Source organism: Nerophis lumbriciformis, linkage group LG24, assembly GCF_033978685.3.
Source record: "Nerophis lumbriciformis linkage group LG24, RoL_Nlum_v2.1, whole genome shotgun sequence".
Lineage (NCBI taxonomy): Eukaryota > Metazoa > Chordata > Actinopteri > Syngnathiformes > Syngnathidae > Nerophis > Nerophis lumbriciformis.
In genome coordinates, this window is record NC_084571.2 from 17,557,165 (window position 1) to 17,580,000 (window position 22,836).

Here is a 22,836-nt window from a genome sequence, read left to right on the forward strand (position 1 = left end):
GCTACCACTTGCTGGTCTGTTGTATGTAGTGCTACCGCTTGCTGGTCTCTGGTATTTATTGCTACCACCTGCTTGTCTGTTGTGTTTAGTGCTACCACCTGCTCATCTGTTGTCTGTAGTGCTACCACCTGCTGATCTGTTGTATGTAGTGCTACCATCTGCTGGTCTCTTGTATGTAGTGCTACCACCTGCTGGTCTCTTGTATATAGTGCTACCACCTGCTGGTTTCTTGTATGTAGTGCTACCACCTGCTGGTTTCTTGTATGTAGTGCTACCACCTCCTGGTCTCTTGTTCGAGTGCTACCACCTGAGTGCTACCACCTGCCGTTCTCTTGTATGTAGTGCTACCACCTGCTGGTCTCTTGTTCGAGTGCTGCCACCTGCTGGTCTCTTGTATGTAGTGCTACCACCTGCTGGTCTCGTGTGTAGTGCTGCCACCTACTGGTCTCTTGTGTGTAGTGCTTCCACCTGCTGGTCTTTTGTATGTAGTGCTACCACCTATTGGTCTCTTGTTCGAGTGCTGCCACCTGCTGGTCTCTTGTATTTAGTGCCACCACCTGCTGGTGTCTTCTATTTAGTGCTACCACCTGCTGGTCTGTTGTATGTAGTGTTACTGCTTGCTGGTCTCTGGTATTTATTGCTACCACCTGCTTGTCTGTTGTGTTTAGTGCTACCACCTACTCATCTGTTGTCTGTAGTGCTACCACCTGCTGATCTGTTGTATGTAGTGCTACCACCTGCTGGTCTCTTGTTCGAGTGCTACCACCTGCTGGTTTCTTGTATGTAGTGCTACCACCTGCTGGTCTCTTGTATGTAGTGCTACCACCTGCTGGTCTCTTGTATGTAGTGCTACCACCTGATTGTCTCTTGTATGTAGTGCTACCACCTGCTGGTCTCTTGTTTAAGTGCTACCACCTGCTGGTCTCTTGTGTGTAGTGCTACCACCTAATATGATTATTAAAAACATACACAAATGTATAATATAGTTCATCATAAGTTTATTATAAAAAACATTTAAAAATATCTAATATAGTTAATCATAACATGATTATTAAAGACATTTAAAAATGTATAATATAGTACATCATAACTTGATATATTTATTTGCTTCAGAGTGATGTCACCAGGACCACCAGCGCCGCCAGGGCCACCAACACCGGCACCAAGATGCCTGAAAAGGGACCGGCAGTGCCGGTCTCTGTGGGCGCACACGCTGCAGAGTCCTCGGGGTTCTGTCGGCCGCCGCGGTCCGTGCACTCGCACGCGTACGAGCCCACCGTGTTAATGCACGCGTGCGAGCACTCATGTGCACCAACGCACTCGTCCACGTCCACGCACTCCCCCGAGTCATTTTTGAGAAAACCGGGCCCACACGGCGTGCACACTGAGCTCAGATTGGCGGCAGCGCCGTTGGGCAGGCGCCAAATGGCGGGGGGGCCCAAACAGTACAAGTCCAGTTGGACCAGGGACCAGCAGTCCACCTGGATTCTGCTGCTTTCGGCCGGGTCCAGACTGAGGAAGCGCGCTCCAGGGACAACGGGCCAAGGACACTGACGAGACCCGGATTTGATGTCTTGGTCTTTTGTCGGTTTTGTTGGCTCTGGTTCAGCTGGTTTTGGCTCACCTGTTGCTGGTGCTGTTTGTCCAGGATCAGTAGATACCGGTTCATCCAGTTTCGGTGCAGATGTTTCTGGTCCAGTTCGTTCTGGTTCAGCCAGTTTTGGAACTGGTGTTTCTGGTTCAGCTGGTTCTGGTGTTGATTTTTCTGGTTCAGCCGGTTTGTTTTTTTCAGCCTGGGCATGTTCTGGAGTTGCGGGTTCTAGTACTTCCTGTCCGGTGGATTCCGGGTCAGCTCTTCTGGAGGCCAGCTTGCAGATGAACGAGTTGCGGGTCTTGCAGCTCAGCGAGATCAGACCCCACTTGGTGACGGTGGAGCGGTCCTGCTGGGTGAGCAGCGCCGCACAGCGAACTGATGTGCAGGTGTGCTCCGGCTCCTCCACCCATTGACTCTGGTGCACCTCAGCACGCCCATCCGAGGTCCACCTGAAGCCTCTGAGGGGCAGCGAGGGAACCACACACTGGTTCTTGGCCTTCCTCAGCCCCACCCAAAAAAGCCTTTGGGCCAGCTGCAGGTCAGAACTGGACAAGACGTGCAGGATTTGGGCCAGCTCCTGCTGGGTGGCAAAAGTAGCGAGCTGGTGGGGTCGACATTCCTCTTGGGCTCGCTCGAAGGGTACTTCTGATTGGTGGAGCTCATAAAGCGCTTCCGGCTCCGACCCTGTCGACACGCTTGTGACCCAGGTGACCCAGATGATCCAGGTGACCCGGGTGACAGTCCAAAGCTGGATCCAGCTGAAGCGGAGCAACGGCGTCATTATTTGACTCCTCACCCTGCGCTAAAAAGCACAACAATGTTAGCTAAAGACACGTCCACTTCAACCAGTAAACTAGGGGAACTGACTAAGTGTACGAATCTCAAATGTTTCTGTTAAACTTCGGCTTCTCTACCAAAGGATTTCATGTCATGTGATTTCATGTCATGTGATTTCATGCCATGTGATGTCATGTCATGTGATTTCATGCCATGGGATTTCATGTCACGGGATTTCATGACATGTGATTTCATGTCATGTGATTTCATATCATGTGATTTCATTTCAAGTAATCACTTGACATGAAATGTCATGGCATGTCATTTCATGCCATGTGAATTTAGGTCATGTGATTTCATATCATGTGATTTCATGTCATGTGATTTCATGTCATGTGAAGTCATGTCGTGTGATTTCATGACATGTGATTTCATATCATGTGATTTCATGTCACAGAATTTCATGACATGTGATTTCATTTCAAGTAATCACTTGACATGAAATCTCACGGCATGTCATTTCATGCCATGTGAATTTAGGTCATGTGATTCCATATCATGTGATTTCATGTCACGGGATTTCATGACATGTGATTTAATTTCAAGTAATCACTTGACATGAAATCTCATGTCATGTAATTCCATATCATGTGATTTCATGTCACGGGATTTCATGACATGTGATTTCATGTCATGTGATTTCATGTCACAAGATTTCATGACATGTGGTTTCATTTCAAGTAATCACTTGACATGAAATCTCATGGCATGTGATTTCATGCCATGTGATCTCATTTCAAGTAATCACTTGACATGAAATCTCATGGCATGTGATTTCATGCCATGTGAATTTAGGTCATGTTATTTCATGTCATGTGATTTCATATCATTTGATTTCATGTCATGTGATTTCATGCCATGTGATTCCATATCATGTGATTTCATGACATGTGATTTCATTTCAAGTAATCACTTGACATGAAATGTCATGTCATGTGATGTCATATCATGTGATTTCATGTCATGGGATTTCATGACATGGGATTTCATATCATGTGATTTCACATGTCATGTGATTTCATGTCATGTGATGTCATATCATGTGATTTCATGACATGTGATTTCATGCCATGTGAATTTAGGTGATGTGATTTCATGTCATGTGATTCCATATCATGTGATTTCATGTCACAGGATTTCATGACATGTGATTTCATTTCAAGTTATCACTTGACATGCAATCTCATATCATGTGATTTCATATCATGTGATTCATTGTCATGTGATTTCATGTCACGAGAATTCATGACATGTGATTTCATGTCATGTGAGGTCATGTCATGTGATTTCATGTCATGTGATTTCCTATCATGTGATTTCATGTCAAAGGATTTAATTTCAAGTACAGATGTCCGATAATGGCTTTTTTGCCGATATCCGATATTCCGATATTGTCCAACTCTTAATTACCGATTCCGATATCAACTGATACCGATATAAACAGTCGTGGAATTAACACATTATTATGCCTAATTTTGTTGTGATGCCCCGCTGGATGCATTAAACAATGTAACAAGGTTTTCCAAAATAAATCAACTCAAGTTGTGGAAAAAAATGCCAACATGGCAATGCTATATTTATTATTGAAGTCACAAAGTGCATTATTTTTTTTAACATGCCTCAAAACAGCAGCTTGGAATTTGGGACATGCTCTCCATGAGAGAGCATGAGGAGGTTGAGGTGGGCGGGGTTGAGGTGGGGGGGGGGGGGGGTAGTGGGGGGTGTATATTGTAGCGTCCCGGAAGAGTTAGTGCTGCAAGGGGTTCTGGGTGTTTGTTCTGTTGTGTTACGGTGCGGATGTTCTCCCGAAATGTGTTTGTCATTCTTGTTTGGTGTGGGTTGACAGTGTGGCGCATAATTGTAACAGTGTTAAAGTTGTTTTTACGGCCACCCTCAGTGTGACCTATATGGCTGTTGACCAAGTATGTAGGGCATTCACTTGTATGTGTGAAAAGCCGTAGGCCAACGCTGTTGCCCACTGCTCCCCTCATCTCCCAGGCGGTGATCAAGGGTGATGGGTCAAACGCAGAAAATAATTTCGCCACACCTAGTGTGTGTGTGACAATCATTGTTACTTTAATTTTAACTTTTTATTATGTGATTGGGCCGGCACGCAAAGGCAGTGTCTTTAAGGTTTATTGGTGCTCTGTACTTCTCCCTACGTCTGTGTACCACTCCGTACAGCGGCGTTTTAAAAAGTCATAAATTTTACTTTTTGAAACAGATACCGATCATTTCCGATATTACATTTTAAAGCATTTAATGGCCGATAATATCGGCAGTCCGGTATTTTCGGACATCTCTAATTTCAAGTAATCACCATCCATCCATCCATCTTCTTTCGCTTATCCAAGGTCAGGGAAGCCGAGGCTTCCCTCTCCCCAGCCACTTCGTCCAGCTCTTCCCGAGGGATCCCGAGGCGTTCCCAGGCCAGCCGGGAGACATAGTCTTCCCAACATGTCCTGGGTCTTCCCCGTGGCCTCTTACCGGTCGGACGTGCCCTAAACACCTCCCTAAGGAGGCGTTCGGGTGGCATCCTGACCAGATGCCCGAACCACCTCATCTGGCTCCTCTCGATGTGGAGGAGCAGCGGCTTTACTTTGAGCTCCTCCCAGATGGCAGAGCTTCTCACCCTATCTCTAAGGGAGAGCCCCACCAACCGGCGGAGGAAACTCATTTCGGCCGCTTGTACCCGTGATCTTGTCCTTTCGGTCATAACCCAAAGCTCATGACCATAGGTGAGGATGGGAACGTAGATCGACCGGTAAATTGAGAGCTTTGCCTTCCGGCTCAATTCCTTCTTCACCACAACGAATCGATACAGCGTCCGCATTACTGAAGACGTCGCACCGATCCGCCTGTCGATCTCACGATCCACTCTTCCCTCACTCGTGAACAAGACTCCGAGGTACTTGAACTCCTCCACTTGGGGCAGGGTCTCCTCCCCAACCCGGAGATGGCACTCCACCACGAGAACCATGGACTCGGACTTGGAGGTGCTGATTCTCATCCCAGTCGCTTCACACTCGGCTGCGAACCGATCCAGTGAGAGCTGAAGATCCTGGCCAGATGAAGCCATCAGGACCACATCATCTGCAAAAAGCAGAGACCTAATCCTGCAGCCACCAAACCGGATCCCCTCAACGCCTTGACTGCGCCTAGTAATTCTGTCCATAAAAGTTATGAACAGAATCGGTGACAAAGGGCAGCCTTGGCGGAGTCCAACCCTCACTGGAAACGTGTCCGACTTACTGCCGGCAATGCGGACCAAGCTCTGACACTGATCGTACAGGGAGCGGACCGCCACAATCAGACAGTCCGATACCCCAGTGTTTTTCAACCACTGTGCCGCAGCACACTAGTGTGCCGTGAGATGCAGTCTGGTGTGCCGTGGGAGATTATGACATTTGTAGGGATGTCCGATAATGGCTTTTTGCTGATATCCGATATTCCGATATTGTGCAACTCTTTAATTACCGATACCGATATCAACCGATACTGATATATACAGTCGTGGAATTAACACATTATGCCTAATTTGGACAACCAGGTATGGTGAAGATAAGGTCCTTTTTAAAAAATAAAATAAAATAAAATAAGATAAATAAATTTAACATTTTTTTTAATTAAAAAGAGTAAAACAATATAAAAACAGTTACATAGAAACTAGTAATTAATGAAAATGAGTAAAATTAACTGTTAAAGGTTAGTACTATTAGTGGACCAGCAGCACGCACAATCATGCGTGCTTACGGACTGTATCCCTTGCAGACTGTATTGATATATATTGATAAATAATGTAGGAACCAGAATATTAATAACAGAAAGAAACAACCCTTTTGTGTGAATGAGTGTAAATGGGGGAGGGAGGTTTTTTTGGGTTGGTGCACTAATTGTAAGTGTATCTTGTGTTTTATATGTTGATTTAATAAAAAAACAAACAAACAAAAAACGATACAATAATTAAAAAAACGATACCGATTATTTCCGATATTACATTTTAAAGCAATTATATTTGTACATGTCGTATTTGCTGATGTTGCTCTATTGTTGTTGTTGTTGTTGTTGTGTTTGCTGTTGTTGTTTTTGTCTCTCTGTCTAGTCCCCCTCTTGTCCCCACAATTTCCCCCTCTGTCTTCCTTTTTTTCTCTTTCTATCCCCTCCTGCTCCGGCCCGGCTGCACCAAATGATAATATAAATACATTTAATAAAGTCAAATACAAATAAGGCAACAAGAGAAGTATCCTACACTTCTCTTTTGTCAAGTAAATCTGAACAGCCGCTATGGGCATCTCCATCAACTATATGATTTGCCTGAGAAGCTGGACAGGACAAAAAATAAATAAATAAATAAAAATTAAAGCAATTATCAGACATCTCTAGTAATTTCACCTATTTGTGTTAAAAATATTTTTTCCAACCACTAATCATAATCTGCAAAATATGTGCCGTTGTGTGTTGGTGCTGACTAGAGCTCGGCAGCGTAACCGTGTAATACTCTTCCATATCAGTAGGTGGCAGCCGGTAGTTAATTGCTTTGTAGATGTCGGGAACACGTCGTGTGAGACGACAAGGGTTTGTCGTCGTATCTAATGCTTAAACCAAAAATACACAAAAGGTGAGTGCCCCTAAGAAAAGGCTTTGAAGCTGAGGGAAAGCTATGCAGAACGAAACTAAAACCGAACTGGCAACAAAGTAAACAAAAACAGAATGCTGGACGACAGCAAAGACTTACTGTGGAGCCAAGACGGCGTCCACAAAGTACATCCGAACATGACATGACAATCAACCATGTCCCCACAAAGAAGGATTAAAAACAACTTCAATAGTCTCGATTGCTAAAACAAAGTAGATGCGGGGAATAGCGTTTAAGGAAGATATGGTACAGGAGAATACCAACTAAACAGGAAAAGCCACCAAAATAGGACCGCAAGACAAGAACTAAAACACAACACAGGAAAACAGCAAAAAACTCAAAATAAGTCATGGCTTGATGTGACAGTTTGTGACAGTACACCTACTTTGAGACAAGAGCTATATTGATGCATGCTTGGTTATGGTTTAAAATCATATACAACAATTGCGACGACGACTTTTTACTGTCAACTGAGTTTCGTTTTTGTAATGATTTCTGCTGGTGGTGTGCCTCCGGATTTTTTCAATGAAAAAAATGTGCCTCATCTCTAAAAAAGGTTGAAAAACACTGCGATACCCCATATTCTCTGAGCACTTCCCACAGGACTTTCCGAGGGACACGGTCGAATGCCTTCTCCAAGTCCACAAAGCACATGTAAACTGGTAAACTCCCCTGCACCCTCAAAGACCCTGCCGAGAGTATAGAGCTGGTCCACAGTTCCACGTCCAGGACAAAAATCGCACTGTTCCTCCTGAATCCAACGTTCAACTATCCGACATAGCCTCCTCTCCAGTACACCTGAATAGACCTTACCGGGAAGGCTGAGGAGTGTGATCCCACGATAGTTGGAACACACCCTCCGGTTCCCCTTCCTCAAGAGAGGAACCACCACCTCGGTCTGCCAATCCAGAGGTACCTCCCTCGATGTCCACGCGATGCTGCAGAGTCTTGTCAACCAAGACAACCCCACAGCATCCAGAGCCTTAAGGAAGTCTGGGCGGATCTCATCTACCCCCGGGGCCTTGCCACCGAGGAGCTTTTTAACTACCTCAGCAATCTCAGCCCCAGAAATAGGACAGCCCACCACAGATTCCCCAGGAACTGCTTCCTCATAGGAAGACGTGTTGGTGGGATTAAGGAGGTCTTCGAAGTATTCTCTCCACTGATCCACAACATGCACAGTCGAGGTCAGCAGAACACCATCCTCACCATACACAGTGTTGACAGTGCACTGCTTGCCCTTCCTGAGGCGGCGGATGGTGGTCCAGAATCGCTTCGAAGCTGTCCGGAAGTCGTTTTCCATGGCTTCTCCGAAGTCCTCCCATGTCCGAATTTTTGCCTCCACGACCGCTGAAGCCGCACACCGCTTGGCCCGTCGGTACCTGTCGGCTGCCTCCGGAGTCCTATGAGTCAAAAGAACCCGATAGGACTCTTTCTTCAGCTTGACGGCATCCCTCACCGCTGGTGTCCACCAGCGGGTTCTAGGATTACCACCACGACAGGCACCAAATACCTTGCGGCCACAGCTTCAATCAATCGCCTCGACAATAGAGGTGCGGAACATGGTCCACTCGGACTCAATGTCCAGCACCTCCCTCGTGACAAGTTCAAAGTTCTTCCGGAGGCGGGAATTGAAACTCTCTCTGACAGGAGACTTTGCTAGACGTTCCCAGCAGACCCTCACAATGCGTTTGGGCCTGCCAGGTCTGTCCGGCATCCTCCCCCACCATCGCAGCCAACTCACCACCAGGTGGTGATCGGTAGAAAGCTACGCTCCTCTCTTCACCCGAGTGTCAAGTAATCACTTGACATGAAATCTCATGTCATGTGATTTCATGTCATGTGATTTTAGGTCTTGTGATTTCACACGCCATCAGTGTGTGAATGTGTGTGTGAATGGGTGAATGTGGTAATACTGTCAAAGCGCTTTGAGTACCTTGAAGGTAGAAAAGCGCTATAATAATAATAATAATAATAACTGGGATTTATATAGCGCTTTTCTAAGTACCCAAAGTCGCTTTACATGTAGAACCCATCAATCATTCACACCTGGTGGTGGTAAGCTACTTTCATAGCCACAGCTGCCCTGGGGTAGACTGACGGAAGCGTGGCTGCAATTTTTGCGCCAACGGCCCCTCCGACCACCACCTATCATTCAATTCACCGGTGTGAGTGGCACCGGGGGCAAAGGGTGAAGTGTCCCGCCCAAGGACACAACGGCAGCGATTTTTGAATGGTAAGAGGCGGGGAGCGAACCTGCAACCCTCAGGTTTCTGACACGGTTGCTCTACCCACTACGCCATGCCGCCCTAACTAATACAAGTATAACCCATGTCATGAGATTTCATGTCATGTGATTTTATGTCTGTGATTTCACGTCATCTGGTTTCATGTCATGGGATTTCATGTCATGGGTTTTCGTGTCATGGCATTTCGTGCCATGTGATTTCATGTCATGTGAATTCATGTCATGTGATTTCATGACATGTGATTTCATGTCATGGGATTTCATGTCATGTGATTTCATGTCCTGTGATTTCATGAAATGTGATTTCGTGTCATGGCATTTCGTGCCATGTGATTCCATGTCATGGGATTTCATGTCTTGGGATTTCATGACAGGTGATTTTATGATATGGGATTTCATGTCATGTGGTTTCATGTCCTGGGATTTCATGTCATGTACATTCATGTCAGGTGATTTCATGTTGTGTGATTTCGTGTCATGTGATTCCATGACATGTGATTTCATGTCATGTGATTTTATGTCATGGGATTTCATGTCACGAGATTTCATGTCATTAGATTTCATATGTGAATTTATGTCATGTGATTTCATATCATGTGATTTCATGTCATGTGATTTCATGCCATGGGATTTCATGCCATGTGATAATACATTTGATTGCATGTCATGTGATTTCATGTCACAAGATTTCCTGTCACTAGATTTCATATCATGTGAATTTATGTCATGTGATTTCACGCCATGGGATTTCATGCCATGTGATTTCATGCCATGTGATAATACATTTGATTGCATGTCATGTGATTTCATGTTAGGTGATTTCATGGCATGTGATTTCATGTCACGAGATTTCCTGTCACTAGATTTCATATCATGTGAATTTATGTCATGTGATTTCACGCCATGGGATTTCATGCCATGTGATAATACATTTGATTGCATGTCATGTGATTTCATGTTAGGTGATTTCATGGCATGTGATTTCATGGCATGTGATTTCATGACAGGTGATTTTATTCCATGTTAAAGTTAAAGTAACAATGATTGTCACACACACACTAGGTGTGGCAAAATTATTCTCTGCATTTGACCCATCACCGTTGATCACCCCCTGGGAAGTGAGGGGAGCAGTGGGCAGCAACGGTGGCCGCGCCCGGGAATTATAGATTTCATGTTAGGTGATTTCATGTCATGTGATTTCATTTAATGTGATTTCATTTCATGTGATTTCATGACAGGTGATTTTATGTCATGTGATTTCATGTCATGTTGTTTCATGTCATTTGATTTCATATCATGTGATTTTAAGTCATGGGATTGCGTGTCATGTGATTTCATGTTAAGTGATTTTATGTCATGGGATTTCATGTCACGAGATTTCAGGTCATTAGATTTCATATGTGAATTTATGTCATGTGATTTCATATCATGTGATTTCATGTCATGGGATTTCATGCCATGGGATTTCATGCCATGTGATAATACATTTGATTGCATGTCATGTGATTTCATGTCACAAGATTTCCTGTCACTAGATTTCATATCATGTGAATTTATGTCATGTGATTTCACGCCATGGGATTTCATGCCATGTGATTTCATGCCATGTGATAATACATTTGATTGCATGTCATGTGATTTCATGTTAGGTGATTTCATGGCATGTGATTTCATGTCACGAGATTTCCTGTCACTAGATTTCATATCATGTGAATTTATGTCATGTGATTTCACACCATGGAATTTCATGCCATGTGATAATACATTTGATTGCATGTCATGTGATTTCATGTTAGGTGATTTCATGTCATGTGATTTCATGGCATGTGATTTCATGTCATGTGATTTCATTTCTTGGGATTTCATGACAGGTGATTTTATTCCATGTTAAAGTTAAAGTACCAATGATTGTCACACACACACTAGGTGTGGCAAAATTATTCTCTGCATTTGACCCATCACCGTTGATCACCCCCTGGGAAGTGAGGGGAGCAGTGGGCAGCAACGGTGAATTATAGATTTCATGTTAGGTGATTTCATGTCATGTGATTTCATTTCATGTGATTTCATGACAGGTGATTTTATGTCATGTGATTTCATGTCATGTTGTTTCATGTCATTTGATTTCATATCATGTGATTTTAAGTCATGGGATTGCGTGTCATGTGATTTCATGTTAGGTGATTTCATGTCATGTGATTTCATGACAGGTGATTTTATGACATGTGATTTCATGTCATGTAGTTTCATGTCATTTGATTTCATATCAGGTGATTTCATGTATGTGATGTCATTTCAAGTAATCACTTTCCTGTCATGTGATTTTAGGGCTTGTGATTGCATGTCATGTGATTTCATGTCAGGTGCTTTCATGCCAGGTGATTTCATGTCATGTGATTTCATGTCCTGTGATTTCATGTCATGGGATTTTATGTCATGGGATTTCATGTCACGTGATTTCATGTCATCTGTTTTCATGTCCTGTGATTTCATGTCATGGGATTTCATATCCTGTTATTTCATGTCATGTGATTTTGTGTCATGTGATTTCCTGACAGGTGATTCCATGTCATGTGATTTTATGTCATGGGATTTCATGTCACAAGATTTCATGTCATTAGATTTCATATCATGTGAATTTATGTCATGTGATTTCTTGTCATGTGATTTCATGTCATGTCATGTGATTTCATGCCATGGGTTTTCATGGCATGTGATAATACATTTGATTTCATGTCACGAGATTTCATGTCATGGGATTTCATATCCTGTGATTTCATGTCATGTGATTTCCTGACATGTGATTTCCTGACAGGTGATTCCATGTCATGTGATTTTATGTCATGGGATTTCATGTCATTAGATTTCATATCATGTGAATTTATGTCATGTGATTTCATGTCATGTCATGTCATGTGATTTCATGGCATGTGATAATACATTTGATTTCATGTCACGAGATTTCATGTCACTAGATTTCATATCATATGTATTTATGTCATGTGATTTCATGTCACTAGATTTCATATTATGTGAATTTATGTCATGTAATTTCATGCTATGGGATTTCACGCCATGTGATTTTATGTCATGTGATTTCATGTCATTAGATTTCAAATCATGTGAATTTATGTCATGTGATTTCATGTCATGTCATGTGATTTCATGTCATTAGATTTCATATCATGTGAATTTATGTCATGTGATTTCATGTCATGTCATGTGATTTTATGTCAAGGGATTTCATGTCACAAGATTTCATGTCATTAGATTTCATGGCATGTGATTTCATGTAACATGATTTCATGGCATGTGATAATACATTTGATTGCATGTCATGTGATTTCATGGTATGTGATTTCATGGGTTAGAGTTGCATGTCACATGATATGTCAGGTGATGTAATATATGATTGCATGTCACATGATTGCATGTCAGGTGATGTAATATATGATTGAATGTCACATGATTGCATGTCAGGTGATGTAATATATGATTGCATGTCACATGATATGTAAGGTGATGTAATATATGATTGCATGTCACATGATTGCATGTCACATGATATGTCAGGTGATGTAATATATGATTGCATGTCACAAGATTGCATGCCAGGTGATGTAATATATGATTGCATGTCACATGATTGCATGCCAGGTGATGTAATATATGATTGCATGTCACATGATATGTAAGGTGATGTAATATATGATTGCATGTCACATGATTGCATGTCACATGATATGTCAGGTGATGTAATATATGATTGCATGTCACATGATTGCATGCCAGGTGATGTAATATATGATTGCATGTCACATGATTGCATGCCAGGTGATGTAATATATGATTGCATGTCACATGATATGTAAGGTGATGTAATATATGATTGCATGTCACATGATTGCATGTCACATGATATGTCAGGTGATGTAATATATGATTGCATGTCACAAGATTGCATGCCAGGTGATGTAATATATGATTGCATGTCACATGATTGCATGCCAGGTGATGTAATATATGATTGCATGTCACATGATTGCATGTTAGGTGATGTAATATATGATAGCATGTCACATGATTGCATGTCAGGTGATGTAATATATGATTGCATGTCACATGATTTCATGTCAGGTGATGTAATATATGGTTGCATGTCACATGATTGCATGTCACATAATATGTCAGGTGATGTAATATATGATTGCATGTCACATGATTGCATGTCATATGATTTTTCTGTTGCAAGATTCACATATTTGATAAAAGTATTTACTTTGGAGTAGAAGATAAGATATTATTTATAAAAGTATGTACCTTGGAGTAGAAGATACAATAGTATTTATAAAAGTATGTACATTTGAGTAGAATATAGTATATATATAAAAGTATGTACCTTGGAGTAGAAGATAGTATATATAAAAGTATGTATACAAGTATGTACCTTGGAGTAGAAGATAGTATATATAAAAAAGTATGTGTAAAAGTATGTATCTTGGAGTAGAATATAGTATACATAAAAGTATTTACCTTGGAGTAGAAGATAATATATATAAAAGTATGTATAAAAGTACATACCTTGCAGTAAAAGATAGTACATATAAAAGTACATAACTTGCAGTACAAGATAGTATATATAAAAGTATTTACCTTGGAGTAGAAGATAGTATATATAAAAGTATGTATAAAAGTATGTACCTTGGAGTAGAAGATAGTATATATAAAAGTATTTACCTTGGAGTAGAAGATAGTATATAAAAAGTATGTACCTTGGAGTACAATATAGTATATATATAAATGTATGACAGTATGAACCTTGGAGTAGAAGATAGTTTATATAAAAGTATGTATAAAAGTATTTACCTTGGAGTAGAAGATAGTATATATAAAAGTATGTATAAAAGTATGTACCTTGGAGTAGAAGATAGTATATATAAAAATATGTACCTTGGAGTAGAAGAGAGTATATATAAAAGTATGTACCTTGCAGTAGAAGATAGTATATATATATATAAAAGTATGTACCTTGGAGTAGAAGATAGTATATATAAAAGTACGGTATGTATAAAAGTATGTACCTTGGAGTAGAATATAGTATATATATAAATGTATGAAAGTATGTACCTTGGAGTAGAAGATAGTATATATAAAAGTATGTATAAAAGTATGTACCTTGGAGTAGAAGATAGTATATATAAAAGTATGTAAAAAAGTATGTACCTTGCAGTAGAAGATAGTATATATAAAAGTATGTACCTTGGAGTAGAAGATAGTATATATAAAAGTATGTACCTTGGAGTAAAAGATAGTATATATAAAAATATGTACCTTGGAGTAGAAGATCGTACGTATAAAAGTACCGGTACATAACTTGCAGTAGAATATAGTAAATATAAAAGTACATAACTTGCAGTAGCTTACCATGCAGTAGAAGATAGTATATATATATATATATATATATATATATATATATATATATATATATATATATATATATATATAAAAGTACATAACTTGCAGTAGAAGATAGTATATATAAAAGTACATAACTTGCAGTAGAAGATAGTATATATAAGTACATAACTTACAGTAGAAGATAGTATTTATAAAAGTACATAATTTACAGTAGAAGATAGTATTTATAAAAGTTCATAACTTGCAGTAGAATATAGTACATATAAAAGTACATAACTTGCAGGAGAAAATAGTATATATAAAAGTGCAAACCTTGCAGTAGAATATAGTACATATAAAAGTAAATAACTTGCAGTAGAAGATAGTACATACAAAAGTACATACCTTGCAGTAGAAGATAGTATATATATATATATATATATATATATATATATATACATATACCTGTATATATATATAAAAGTACATAACTTGCAGTAGAAGATAGTATATATATATATATATATATATATATATATATATATACATATACCTGTATATATATATAAAAGTACATAACTTGCAGTAGAAGATAGTATATATATATGTACATACATATATATATATATATATATATATATATATATATATATATATATACGTACATACATATAAAAGTACATAACTTGCAGTAGAATATAGTATATATAAAAGTACATAGCTTGCAGTAGAAGATAGTATATATATATATATATATATACGTACATACATATAAAAGTACATAACTTGCAGTAGAAGATAGTATATATATATATATATATATATATATATATATATATATATATATATATATATATACATACATATACCTGTATATATATATATATATATATATAGCTGTATATATACAAAAGTACATAACTTGCAGTAGAAGATAGTATATATATATATATATATATATATATATATATATAAAAGTACATAACTTGCAGTAGAATATAGTATATATAAAGTACATAACTTGCAGAAGATAGTATACATGAAAGTACATAACTTGCAGTAGTAGTGTATGTATATATATATATATATATATATCGGCGCAGTGGAAGAGTGGCCGTGCGTGACCTGAGGGTCCCTGGTTCAATCCCCACCTAGTACCAACCTCGTCATGTCCGTTGTGTCCTGGGCAAGACACTTCACCCTTGCTCCTGATGGGTGCTGGTTAGCGCCTTGCATGGCAGCTCCCTCCATCAGTGTGTGAATGTGTGTGTGAATGGGTAAATGTGGAAGTAGTGTCAAAGCGCTTTGAGTACCTTGAAGGTAGAAAAGCGCTATACAAGTACAACCCATTTATCATTTATTATTTATATATATATATACAAGTATTTACCTTGAAGTAGAATATAGTATATATATATATATAAAATATATTTACCTTGCAGTAGAAGGTAGTATATATATATATATATATATATGTATATAAAAGTACATACCTTGCAGTAGAAGATAGTATATATATGTATATAAAAGTACATACCTTGCAGTAAAAGATAGTATATATATGTATATAAAAGTACATACCTTGCAGTAGATAGTATATATATATATATATATATATATGTATATAAAAGTACATACCTTGCTGTAGAAGATAGTACATATATGTATATAAAAGTACATACCTTGGAGTAGATGATAGTATATATATGTATATAAAAGTGCATACCTTGCAGTAGAAGATAGTATATAAAAGTACATACCTTGCAGTAGATGATAGAATTTATATGTATATAAAAGTACATACCTTGCAGTAGAAGATAGTATATAAAAGTACATATCTTGCAGTAGAAATATGTATATAAAAGTACATACCTTGCAGTAGCAGCAGATGTAAAAGAGTGTGGTGTGCGGTGACAGAACAGGACAGGAAGTGTGTTGTGGTCATTTATTTAGTCACATGACTTCCGCCTTTCCTTCCGCTGCCATCTTTTCTTTCCAAGTGGGCACTTGAAAGTAGTAAGAATACAATTTGTACATTTGTTGTTGTTGTTGACATGTCATGTGTGTGTGTCATAAACACACACACACAGGATAAATACTGATAGGACGTGTGTGTGTCTGTGTGTGTGTGTCAGACACATTCCACACACACACACACACACTCACACACACACACACACACACACACACACACACACACACACACACACACACACACACACACACACACACACACACACACACACACACACACACACACACACACACACACACACACGCTGAATGGCATGGAGACCCAGACAGTTCCTGTTTCCTGCAGGAAGTGTTTAAAGAAAGAGAGGAAGTGAGAAGGTTGTGGGAGGGATATTGTGCTGTTGTCATAGTAACGACATACATGCTTTTTATTTTGGAGGGTCCCTTCCTGATCTTTGTCTTATCTACGAGCCACACTTTGTCTGGTCACATGACTGTAACGTTACCATGGCAACCCTCAGGGAGGCCCGATGTCACCATGGCAACACGGGCAGAGACAAAAGTTTGACAAGAAAAGGGATGAAAAGAAGATGGCCGTCAGTGGGGGATGGGTCACGTGTGACCAGCAGATGGAAGGATGAAGGTGTCAGCTTCTTCAGGTGGTCCATGAACACCTGCAGGATGACATCTTCATCCATGGATGGATGAAGGTGTCAGCTTCTTCAGGTGGTCCATGAACACCTGCAGGATGACATCTTCATCCATGGATGGATGAAGATGTCAGCTTCTTCAGGTAGTCCATGAACACCTGCAGGCTGACATTATCATCCATGGATGAAGTGGGCAGCTTCTTCAGGTGGTTCATGAACACCTGCAGGATGACGTCATCATCCATTCATGGATGAAGGTGGCAGCTTCTTCAGGTGGTCAATGAACACCTGCAGGATGACATCATCATCCATGGATGGATGAAGGTGTCAGCTTCTTCAGGTGGTCCATGAACACCTGCAGGATGACATCTTCATCCATGGATGGATGAAGATGTCAGCTTCTTCAGGTAGTCCATGAACACCTGCAGGCTGACATCATCATCCATGGATGAAGTGGGAAGCTTCTTCAGGTGGTTCATGAACACCTGCAGGATGACGTCATCATCCATTCATGGATGAAGGTGGCAGCTTCTTCAGGTGGTCAATGAACACCTGCAGGATGACATCATCATCCATGGATGGATGAAGGTGTCAGCTTCTTCAGGTGGTCCATGAACACCTGCAGGCTGACATTATCATCCATGGATGAAGGGGGCAGCTTCTTCAGGTGGTCCACGAACACCTGCAGGATGACGTCATCATCCATCCATGGATGAAGGTGGCAGCTTCTTCAGGTGATCCATGAACACCTGCATGCTGACATCATCATCCATGGATGAAAAGGGCAGCTTCTTCAGGTGGTCCATGAACACCTGCAGGATGACATCATCATCCATCCATGGATGAAGGTGGCAGCTTCTTCAGGTGGTCCATGAACACCTGCAGGATGACATCATCCATGGATGGATGAAGGTGGCAGCTTCTTCAGGTGGTCCATTAACGCCTGCAGGCTGACATCATCATCCATGGATGAAGGAGGCAGCTTCTTCAGGTGATCCATGAACACCTGCAGGCTGACATCATCATCCATGGCTGGATGAAGGTGGCAGCTTCTTCAGGTGGTCCATGAACACCTGCAGGAGAACATCATCATCCATTGATGGATGAAGGTGGCAGCTTCTTCAGGTGGTCCATGAACACCTGCAGGAGAACATCATCATCCATTGATGGATGAAGGTGGCAGCTTCTTCAGGTGGTCCATGAACACCTGCAGGAGAACATCATCATCCATTGATGGATGAAGGTGGCAGCTTCTTCAGGTGGTCCTTGAACACCTGCAGGCTGACATCATCATCCGTGGATGAAGGAGGCAGCTTCTTCAGGTGGTTCATGAACACCTGCAGGCTGACATCATCATCCATGGATGAAACGGGCAGCTTCTTCAGGTGGTCCATGAACACCTGCAGGATGACATCATCATCCATCCATGGATGAAGGTGGCAGCTTCTTCAGGTGGTCCATGAACACCTGCAGGATGACATCATCCATGGATGGATGAAGGTGGCAGCTTCTTCAGGTGGTCCATTAACACCTGCAGGCTGACATCATCATCCATGGATGAAGGAGGCAGCTTCTTCAGGTGATCCATGAACACCTGCAGGCTGACATCATCATCCATGGCTGAATGAAGGTGGCAGCTTCTTCAGGTGGTCCATGAACACCTGCAGGAGAACATCATCATCCATTGATGGATGAAGGTGGCAGCTTCTTCAGGTGGTCCTTGAACACCTGCAGGCTGACATCATCATCCGTGGATGAAGGAGGCAGCTTCTTCAGGTGGTCCATGAACACCTGCAGGATGACGTCATCATCCATGGATGGATGAAGGTGGCAGCTTCTTCAGGTGGTTCATGAACACCTGCAGGATGACATCATCATCCATGGATGGATGGAGGTGGTCAGGCGGCGCTGGACACGGGCAGCTTCTTCAGGTGGTCCATGAACACCTGCAGGATAACATCATCATCCATGGATGGATGGAGGTGGTCAGGCGGCGCTGGACACGGCCAGCTTCTTCAGGTGGTCCATGAACACCTGCAGGCTGACATCATCTGTCAGGATGGCAGATCCCGCCTCCTGATGAAAAGATAAGTCTCAGCAGAGGGTCAAAAATGAAATCAAGTGCATGCTCCGCCCACTCACCTGGCCCCCCCACGCATACATGTTGTTGTGTGTCTGTGACGGATTCACCTTGGACAGCAGGAAGCGAGCCTGAAATCATCATCATCATCATTAAGATCATCATCATCATTACGATGATGTTTATCATCATCATCATCATCATTATGATGATCTTTATTATCACCATCATCATTATTATGATGATCTTTATTCTCATCATCATCATCATTATCCATCCATCCATCCATTTCCCACCGCTTGTCACTTTTGGGGTCATTATGATAATCTTTATTATCACCATCATCATTATGATGATCTTTATTATCACCATCATCATTATGATGATCTTTATTATCACCATGAATATTATGATGATCTTTATTATCACCATCATCATTACGATCTTTATTATCACCATCATCATCATTATGATGATCTTTATTATCACCATCATTATTGATGATCTTGATTATCATCATCATCACCATTATTATGATGATCTTTTTTATCACCATCATTATTATGATGATCTTTATTATCACCATCATCATGATGATCTTTATTATCAACATCATTATTATGATGATCTTTATGATCACATCATCATTATGATGATCTTTATTATCACCATCATTATTATGATTATCTTTATCACCATCATCATTATAATGATCTTTATTATCACCATCATCATTATGATGATCTTTATTATCACCATCATCATTATGATGATCTTTATTATCACCATGAATATTATGATGATCTTTATTATCACCATCATTATTATGATGATCTTTATTATCACCATCATCATTATGATGATCTTTATTATCACCATGAATATTATGATGATCTTTATCACCATCATTATTATGATGATCTTTATTATCACCATCATCATTATGATGATCTTTATTATCACCATCATCATCATTATGATGATCTTTATTATCACCATCATTATTGATGATCTTGATTATCATCATCATCATCATCATCATGATCTTTATTATCACCATCATCATTATGATGATCTTTATTATCACCATCATCATTATTATGATGATCTTTATTACCACCATTATGATGATCTTTTTTTATCACCATCATTATTATGATGATCTTTATTATCACCATCATCATTATGATAATCTTTATCACCATCATTATTATGATGATCTTTATGATCACATCATCATGATGATCTTTATTATCACCATCATTATTATGATTATCTTTATTATCACCATCATCATTATGATGATCTTTATCATCACCATCATCATTAAATTCATTATCATCAATCATTGTATTCATCATTATCAATCCTTATATTTATTATTATCATCATCATGTTGAGCTTTATTATCACCATCATTATTATGATGATCTGTATTATCACATCATTATTATTATGATCATCTTTATCACATCATTATCATGATGATCTTTATTATCACCATCATCATTATCATGATGATCTTTATCACCATCATCATTATCATGATGATCTTTATCACATCATTATTAATATGATGATCTTTATTATCACATCATTATTATTATGATGATCTTTATTATCACATTATCATTATGATGATCTTTATTATCACCATCATCATTATAATAATCTTTATTATCACATCATTATTATAATGATTTTAATTATCACCATCATTATATTTATTATCACCATCATCATTATGATGATCTTTATTAAACACATTATGATGATCTTTATTATCACCATCATTATTATGATCTTTATTATCACCATCATCATTATGATGATCTCTATTATCACCATCATCATTATGATGATCTTTATTATCACCATAATCATTATTATGATCTTTATTATCACCATCATCATTATGATGATCTTTATTATCACATCATTACTATTATGATGATCTTTATTATCACATCATCATTATGATTATCTCTATTATCACCATCATCATTATGATGATCTTTATTATAACCATCATCATTATGATGATCTTTATTATCACCATCATCATTATGATCTTTATTATCACCATCATCATTATGATCTTTATTGTCACCATCATCATTATTTCGATGATCTTTATTATCAGCATTATCATTATTATGATGATCTTTATTATCACCATCATCATTATGAAGATCTTTATTATAACATCATCATTATGATGATCTTTATTATCAACATCATCATTATGATGATCTTTATTATCACCATCATTATTATCCATCCATCCATCTTCTTCCACTTATCCGAGGTCGGGTCGCGGGGGCAGCAGCCTAAGCAGGGAAGCCCAGACTTTCCTAAGTGAGGCACCATATATAACCGCCGAGTGAAGGGGAGAGCCCCGCCACCCGGCAGAGGAAACTAATTTCGGCTGCTTGTACCCGTGATCTTGTCCTTTCGGTCATAACCCAAAGCTCATGACCATAGGTGACGATGGGAACGTAGATCGACCGGTAAATTGAGAGCTCAGAGCCCGGCTCAGCACCTTCTTCACCACAACGGATCGATACAGCGCCCGCTTTACTGAAGACGCTGCACCGATCCGCCTGTCGATCTCACGATCCACTCTTCCCTCACTCGTGAACAAGACTCCTAGGTACTTGAACTCCTCCACTTGGGGTAGGGTCTCCTCCCCAACCCGGAGATGGCACTCCACCCTTTTCCGGGCGAGAACCATGGACTAGGACAAGGGAGGTGCTGATTCTCATCCCAGTAGCTTCACACTCGGCTGCGAACCGATCCAGTGAGAGCTGAAGATCCTGGCCAGATGAAGCCATCAGGACCACATCATCTGCAAAAAGCAGAGACCTAATCCTGCAGCCACCAAACCGGATCCCCTCAACACCTTGACTGCGCCTAGAAATTCTGTCCATAAAAGTTATGAACAGAATCGGTGACAAAGGGCAGCCTTGGCGGGGTTCAACCCTCACTGGAAACGTGTCCGACTTACTGCCGGCAATGCGGACCAAGCTCTGACACTGATCGTACAGGGAGCGGACCGCCACAATCAAACAGTCCTATACCCCATACTCTCTGAGCACTCCCCACAGGACTTCCCGAGGGACACGGTCGAATGCCTTCTCCAAGTCCACAAAGCACATGTAGACTGGTTGGGCAAACTCCCATGCACTCTCAAGGACCCTGCCGAGAGTATAGATCTGGTCCACAGTTCCACTACCAGGACGAAAACCACACTGTTCCTCCTGAATCCGAGGTTCGACTATCCGGCATAGCCTCCTCTCGAGTACACCTGAATAAACCTTACCGTGAAGGCTGAGGAGTGCGATCCCACGATAGTTGGAATACACCCTCCGGTTTCCCTTCTTAAAGAGAGGAACCACCACCCTGGTCTGCCAATCCAGA

General features: G+C 40.3%; 2 protein-coding genes across 4 annotated transcripts in view; both read right to left on the bottom strand.

The window, feature by feature from the left end:
- Positions 1-981: 981 nt before the first annotated feature.
- clec14a (C-type lectin domain containing 14A) lies at positions 982-16,719 on the bottom strand. The gene is made up of 2 exons (XM_061981712.2): positions 16,585-16,719; positions 982-2,396 (listed from the first exon to the last, which is right to left on the bottom strand). Exon 2 carries the CDS (start codon positions 2,373-2,375, stop codon positions 1,110-1,112), a length of 1,266 nt encoding a protein of 421 aa, XP_061837696.2. The 5' UTR covers positions 2,376-2,396; positions 16,585-16,719; the 3' UTR covers positions 982-1,109.
- Positions 16,644-22,836, bottom strand: part of sec23a (Sec23 homolog A, coat complex II component) — a 30,415-nt gene continuing 24,222 nt past the window's right edge. For 2 of the 3 annotated variants that reach the window (XM_061981711.2, XM_061981710.2), the window contains exons 19-20: positions 19,479-19,547; positions 16,644-19,412 (exon numbers count right to left, since the gene is read on the bottom strand). In XM_061981711.2, the coding sequence (XP_061837695.1) occupies positions 19,523-19,547 (25 nt within the window). In that variant the 3' untranslated portion in view covers positions 16,644-19,412; positions 19,479-19,522. The remainder of the gene's footprint in view (positions 19,413-19,478; positions 19,548-22,836) is intronic. The other variant, XR_012051149.1, reaches the window with a different exon arrangement.

Coding starts and splice junctions, on each gene's coding strand:
- clec14a (XM_061981712.2), bottom strand. CDS start 2,375: ATGACGCCGTTGCTCCGCTTCAGCTGGATCCAGCTTTGGACTGTCACC.